The sequence below is a fragment of the Colossoma macropomum genome, unplaced genomic scaffold (genome assembly GCF_904425465.1).
Source record: "Colossoma macropomum unplaced genomic scaffold, Colossoma_macropomum, whole genome shotgun sequence".
Classification (NCBI taxonomy): Eukaryota; Metazoa; Chordata; class Actinopteri; order Characiformes; family Serrasalmidae; genus Colossoma; species Colossoma macropomum.
In genome coordinates, this window is record NW_023494804.1 from 25188318 (window position 1) to 25196170 (window position 7853).

The 7853-nt window shown below is 37.1% G+C and overlaps 1 protein-coding gene across 1 annotated transcript; it reads left to right on the top strand.

The window, feature by feature from the left end:
* Nucleotides 1–2057: 2057 nt before the first annotated feature.
* LOC118824355 (transmembrane protein 217-like) lies at nucleotides 2058–4025 on the top strand. Its single transcript, XM_036594443.1, has 2 exons — nucleotides 2058–2200; nucleotides 3375–4025. The coding sequence occupies exons 1-2, from the start codon at nucleotides 2093–2095 to the stop codon at nucleotides 4023–4025; spliced, it is 759 nt and encodes a 252-aa protein (XP_036450336.1). The 5' UTR covers nucleotides 2058–2092.
* The last annotated feature ends 3828 nt before the right edge of the window (nucleotides 4026–7853 follow it).

The following is a 7853-nucleotide window of genomic DNA, read 5'->3' on the forward strand; positions in this document are numbered from 1 at the left end:
CACCTCTGCTTGGCAACAGTTATTTAAACGGAAGGCAATGGAAATATCTCTTTGTGTGTTTGTGTCTCGGGTCAATTCTCAATTCAGGTTTTGGCTGTTTGGCGCCCCCTTTCGGCCACTCGCTGCGCTGACCGGAAAATGTTTCTTCCCGCCCGCTTTCCGACAAGCCCCGCCTTCTTGGCTACGATTGGCTAATACTGTCCCTCCTCCTCGCCACGATTGGCTGGTACTTCACAGGGATTCCGGGACCAAGCGTATGATGGTAAAAGGTGAAAGCTCTCCTGTCATGGAGATGTTGACTAGTTCCCATAAAAAACAAGAATAGTCCGTTGTGTAATATTCACCAAAGGAGATTCGTATGGCCATTAGAAATCCCCATAAACAGTCTCTCATCAGCCCCCTGTGAGATCAGCCATGCTAGTGTAATGTAGGGGATTCTCAGAAGAAACTCAGACAACTCGAAGTTCTTGTCTATAACGCGGCTTTACTTAGTACAGCGAAGAGAATACAGGGGGGGAATATGGCCCTCAGTCTAGCTCCCGGCTCTTACTGTTAGCTCCCTCTCTCTAGCTCTAGCTTGCTACAAACAAAGCTTTGACATTTCCTCGCCCTTCAGAATAAGAGTCCAGTAAATAGATGCAGTCGAACTAAACATTTTCTGAACAGCTACTTTATTACTTCTTTTTTAAAGTAGACAGAACATGGGCGTGCTCTAACACCACACTGTTATTTAATTTAGTATAATTTAAATCAAAGTTGAATCATAAGAATTAATGTTAAGACACTGAAATCTCTACTTCTCTGTAGTTAGCTAGCGTTACATGATTCTACTCTGCGCGTCACTGCGCTTAAGCTTGCGTAGCAACAGTAACCAGGGTGATGCCGTCGCAATTTCTGTTTATCAAAATCAGCTCTAAAATAATCCAGATTAAGACACATCTACCTTAACTACCCGTAGAAGAAACATACAACAGACTTGTAAGGTAACCTACATAGTTAGCTTACTGCAAGGAAAGTAATGTTTGACTGGAGCTTTGGTTTTGTCGTTTGGTAAACATGACTATCTATCTAACTAACGTTAGGTTAACATTGTCTATATAGCTGTCGTTAGGTTAACGTGATTAGCATTACTTGATTAGCCTGCAGATATGTTAGCTTCCCATTTAGAAACTGAGTTAAACTGATCAGGTCATTTGAAGCTAGTGATCTACAAATTAAGGTACAGGTTTGTGGAAAAGCGAACCCCTTCTGAAATAATCCATACTCCTCCCAAATTTCACGTGACCGTCATCAAAGCTATTATGCTAATAATACAGTCTTATTTAACAAACAACAGCCTAAATGGCTTAATCATAGCCACACATACAGAAGTCTGATATATATATAGGCATATATGGACATATATCATAAAGGATCAAGCATATATTTCAAAACATATGTAAGACATTGTGTACATACATGTATCAAGTATTGAACATATCTGTCTGATATATGGTTGAATACATCCCGGTACAGTTTTGTTATTATACTATGTGTTTGTTTTTAAAAATGAAACATTTTAATTAATTTCGTGTTTTAATGCTTTTACTGCACAGCTTACAATGTGCCTGTATCTAGACTTTAGTTTTGTACCTAGTATACAGATGTTCCCTTTATTAGGTGGATGTGGAAGAAACAAAGAAAATGCTTAAGTCAAATATTACATAACATGCAGCCAGCATATGTGAGTAATATATGCCATCTATGTATGAGTAATGTTTTCATTCATATATTGTTAAATGACAGTGGCATAACTAGGATCTTATGGGCCCCCATCAGTCAATAAAGTAATTACAGGGTAATTTGCATGTTTATTGCTATGTCTCAAACAAGATGATGCTCTCAAGACATGTCAGTCCACCTGCTTCACAACGACAGTTCTGTTAGTTTCTGTTTATAATCAGCTGTGAGATGGCTAAGCTAGGCAGCAGGACTATTTTTGCACACAGCACGTTCACGTGTGCAAAAATAGTCCTGCTGCCTAGCTTAGTCATCTCACAGCTGATTATAAACAGAAACTAACGGAAATGTCTTTGTGAAGCAGGTTTCCTTAATGAAAACGGTTAGTTGGAGTATGAAAATCAATTATCTTGGTCGGTTGTGGATTAATGTGATATTTCCTGAAGGAGGCCCACAGCAATATCAGCCAGCTAGTGATGAGGTGAGTAGAGGAGGATAAAGACTGACCTGTTGCTCTCTTGCTGAATTAGTTTTTCACAGAGCACACTTTCTTTTCCTTTAAGCTCCTCTCCTCCCAATGGGCAGTCCGAGCCTAGTTACGCCACTGGTTTAATATATGTTTTACATATATATGTTTTAATATGTGGAAATGGCCAATTTCAAATAAACTGGCGTATTATGTCACATATGTCACATATCTGCCCAAATATAATGCTGCTGTTGGAACAAAACCAAAATGGTAACTTTACAAGAGAAGGAGAAAACATACTTTACTCTTAATGCAAGTCAAGGTAAGCAGACGTTTTTACAAGTAATTTTGGACCGTTTCTTTTCATCCATTGATCACACAATGTAATGGGCCACAGGCAAAAAAAATGGAGATACAAGGTTTTGTTCCAACAACAGCAAGTTGTAAATAAGGGAATTCCATATATGATAATATATGTCATATAATTAAAACCCATATATTGCCATTAATCAGATTTCTGTATGCGCATTGATGGAAAAAGGATGTAAAGTCTGTGTAGCTGTAAAGTGTATTTTTTTACACAAACCCATTTCAGTTCTTGTATAGTTTGTCTAGTCTTTCTTAAACAACTTGATTCAGATTCTAAAGCCAAGAAAACTTCTCTTTGGCCATCAAACCTGTTGATGTGTTTCTGTGTTTTGAGTCATTGTCATGTGTTGCTCCACTACATCTCTTCAGTTTGAGACATTTCCTGATAAAATAAGACTATTTAGTATTATGACTTCTTTAGATGAAGATTAAAGCACATTTTAATTATGCAGAAATTCCAGATAATTAAAAATGGTTTACTTTCTTTTTTTTGCAACTGTATGTTACCTGATTAAAATACTAACACTAAACACGAGCACAATTTGGACGAAGCTGCCTCTACATAGAAGTAACAATTATTGGTCTAAAGAGCTGAAATGTGATATAGTTAAAGCCTGAATGAACGTCTAAGTGTAGTTTTTTGAGCACATTTCCTCCACATAATTTTCCTACTACTTTTCACCATAAATAGACAACACAGACAATAGGCACTTGCACGTGTGGCTTGAGATCTGTTGTTTCTTTTCCCCTTTTCTCTGTATTCTGCTGACCAAGTCTCATGAATTCACTCCCTGCTGGTTTGTTTTCCTTTCATCAGACGAATTTTTTGGAAGCTGCCCTTTCTCCATCAGTGGCGATGAAGCTGTTACTTGCAAATGGCCTGTGTGGAATGACTCCTGATCAGGGTTCCATAGTGGGTGCCATGTATTTCATTGTGGTGGGCATCATGCAGCTGGTGTTTGAAGTTGGTCATCTCAGCAGAGCTACCGAGTACATCGCTCAAGCTTCCCTCAACAGCACCACTGACTCCTCCAAAAATATCACCATGAGCTATCTTCTCCTACCTCGAGTCAGCTTCTTGTACTACTATGCCCTGCTGTCACTGCAGAGCACCACTCTGGTTCTGGTCATGGTCATGTTGGCAGGCTTGTGGTTTCAGCGTTCGCGGGTCATCCTGGCATTCGCCGTTTGGCTGGTGCTGTTTGATGTGGCCATGGTGATCTTGTTCTCCTTGTTGCAGGTGCAGATGAGTACGGTGGGGCTCATGCTGAGCCCTATGGAATGGTATGGCTTTGTGTGCCGGCTGCTTGGAGACCCCTTCTGGCTGTCTTTTGTTATCACCCACGGCCTTTTGGAGAGGAGCGGTGCAGGCTCCAGACGCCAGAGAGGCAGGAACACGATGAGCACAGAAAAAGCATTGCTGAAACTGAACTTTCATGAACAAACAGCATTTGACAGCAGTGTTTAACATGGAGTCTAAATGGAGATGTACTCTTAAAATGTTTTCCTGGGGGAGGGTTCTGCTGACAATGAATGTCAAATGAATATTAGAAAGATATAGATATACAGTTGGATTTTTAAAAAACAATTATTTACTAAAAATGTTTTTACAACTTATTTATCTTATTTATTTGGAGTTTTTTGGGTACTAAACAGTAGAACAATCTGTAAAACATTAAAAACAAAAAAATTAAAGCTGTAACCGGGTAATTTTACTCAATGTACTGAATGCCGTCTTAATGAAAGAGTAAAATCAAAAAGGCCTTGAATTAATGGATGCTATCTTGAAATAACAGAATATAAAAGGCCAATGCTTCTACCAGACTCTTTTCTGTATTCGTAGGGCTGAGCATTATAACAATATTTATCGTCATTGTGCTAAATTACATCACCTCATGTCACGGTATGCTTTTCCGAGCATATGGTGGATATCATCAGTACTTAAAGGGTCCATATAAAATATTTGTCCTGTATTTCCATTTTTCCCTAAGATCAACCTATGACATCTCTGCGGATTTATGTACCAAAAACAGTCATATTTCATTTTTATGTGACAACTTGTCTTTACCTCTTAGAATTGAACAGGCTGGTTTTGTTACTGTGCCTTTAAGAATGATATATGTAAATGTCCATAATATGGTGATGTATATTGTACTGTGAAAATATCTTGTGAAAAGGTATTCTGATGTTTTAATTTTGCCATGTTGTCCACCCCTATACATCACCATGCCAGCCAAGAAAAAATGTTATGCCGACTAGCTTAAAGGATGCTTTACACTTATAGTTTAGTGTATAGAACTGCTGTGTGATGTACAAACTTAAACCTTTCTGGACGTAGATTTACTTTACTTTAGGTCACGCTGCTCTTTCAGGTAGTGACTATTGTTTAGTGCTTGATCACTGAGCATAAAAATAGAACAATGCAAAAGCAGACAAAAACAGCAGGACACCTTTGTTGGTTACCTTTTTTTTAAAGATCTGTAGGTTTTCTGTCAGACATTTTGTCACAGGCTTTCCAAAGTTCCCCTTAAGACAGCAGAGCACAAAAAAGCTGAAATATGGAGCCAGAGAAAGAGTGCTTCTAAAATGTAGGTCATATCACGTGACCCACATGAATGACAATAGTCCTCGGAGGCCCCAAGAAAATGTGGCCCACAGATGATCATCTTTGACTGCTCCTACGTTTTCCTTTACATTATTTTATAATGCAAGACACAAATTAAGTTTGACAGGCATGACAGCAGGCTTTTGACTCAGAAGGCACAGCGGTATTACACTTTAGATGTGTGAAACCCTTTAAAACAGCAGGTGAACCAGCATTACTGAAAATACATACAATTCTTTTAAACAATAACTAGTATTTTTTATACTATATTTTAAATCACATTTAATGATCTTTTAAACTGGATTAGAATTATGATTGACTCTTTCATGATTTAAATATGGCTATATATACAACCCTAGGCAAACGTTTGGGCACCCCTGGTTAAATTACATGTATTGTTAAATTTGTCTAAGTGAAAATAAGTTAACAGAGAACACAGACAACACACGTCTGCACATTTTAATGCACAATTACTGTTTATTTGCTGAATTTAACATACTGGGGGAAAACAACAGAAAATGGACCTGTCTAAATGTTATGGCATATTTTATGTGTTAATGTTACACTCAGCAACTAAATTAATTTTGCACAAAAATATGCAGGAAAATTGTTTCCCTGTAGAGGATGTGTTAACTTCAATCAATACGATTGATATTTTAAATCAATAAAATAAGTCATTAGAACAGGAGTTTTTACACTTTTTGCATTCTATATTCTTGTCATCTAAAGCAATTACATGTTTGATCACAATTCTTAGTGATTTAGCTAAGCAGGTTATCAATCTAACCATTTCATTTAAATTTATCAGATTTTCAGGAAATTGGGTCAAAGCAGAAGCAATCGAGGCTGGAACAAAGATTAAAGATGATCAATGAACTAGGCACTTTTACCAAATGAAAAGAACTATGGACTGTGAACAATTAATTTATAATTAATAACAACAAAATATTAGTGTTTACACTGTTAATAACTGCAGTTTTGTTTGGGGTGCTGTATGGTCTGCTGTTTAACTGACTCAGCGTGAGTAAGGAAAATATGTTTAAAGAGCCCTTTTCATAGAAACTGAAATTTCCTCAGTTTTCTGAAATAAGACTTTGATGTAGTGTGTAGTAAACGCTTAACGTTTCAAAATGTACCATTCACTCTGCAGTCCATATGGGTCATATATGGAAGCTAAGATGCACAAACAGCCCATTTTGAGTTCACTGATTTTGTGAAGTCAGGAAAACCAACACATTTACATAAATCCGCCTGTTCAGCCCACAGCAGTTCAGTCCTGCCCACTCACATTAAAGTTACCTATCACGCTTGTTTCCTAAAATTCTGTGTTTAGGAATCAGAAAAGGAAGTTATGATTAATGTTTTAACTTGGTCTGCTTTCTGAAGTGATGCACCCATTACTTTCTGTTATGCACTCATCACTTTAACAGCTCCATAAGCTCATTCTAATTGCACTACTGTTTATATTTGCACTATTTATACCCACAGACCTTAATGTGTATGTGCCTTTAGTGTTAATTTCAGGACCTTCTATATTTATATATTGTTATTATTCTATTTTACTACAATTAGTGTTTATTTTTACTATTAGTGTTTAGTGTTTTTTTATGTCTATTTAAATACACACTTTTCCTGTTTACTTTCTATTTAATGTTATTGCTACACCAGGGGGTCTGAGAGTAACGCAATTTCAATACTCTGTATGTCCTGTACATATTGTAGTATTGACAATAAAGCTGACTTGACTTGACTTGAATGAGGTTCACTACAGGACAGCCATCATTTAGACAGATCATTTACAAGAACCAGCCTTGTCAGTGCAGTTTTATTCACTGATGTATCATTAACTCAGAAGTGTACAAAGTCATCTTGGATGCAAACCTGCAGAAGTCTGCAAAGAATCTGCTCAAACAGTAATGATCTTAAACACACCAACCACCTTTTGAAAAAATACTTTACCAAAAAGTAAATTATGGTCTTTGGGATTGTCTGTTTAAAATAAACGCCACTCAGTTTGACATTTTGCTTCCTAACACAATGAACCTAATACATTTTAGGTACGGCACAAACAAATACTTTTTAGGCTATTGCAGATAGTGCTCTACTCCAGACTCACTGCCTTCATAATTTCACATTGCAAGCATGAGGTTACAGTGGTTTCACCTGTTTTCACCAAAAAAAAAAAAAACAGTTATACAGCCTAAAGTATGCGCAGTAATTCCCACACAGTAGAGCTGCTTAAAGAGCCCATATCATAATTTTTTCTAAATTTTGTATTTTACTTTCTTTCTTTTTTATACCTGAGGTTCGTTCATGATGCTTGTGTGGTTTTATACACCAAAACAGTCATAATTCTTTATCTTTAAAACCTCTCTTTATCCTTCAGTCCCTCAGTTTGACGTTGTGCGATTTTTTCTATTCTCTGACACGAATATCACTTTGTTAAACATTTTATGAAGTCACCTAAATAACTTCATTAACGTTTACTAAGGGTTAAATGGTGTTCAAATACTTTTGGGATCACTGTATAGGCTGCGTCCAAAATGCATACTACCACACTACATAGTGTGTGAAAACAGAACACCGCTGTACTGTAGTGCGGTGTCCAGTGTGTGGTTTTGGACGCGTCTTATTAAAGTAAATAAAGTGAAAAGGCCGTCTAACTTTTACCCTAAACACTACTTGGCTGAC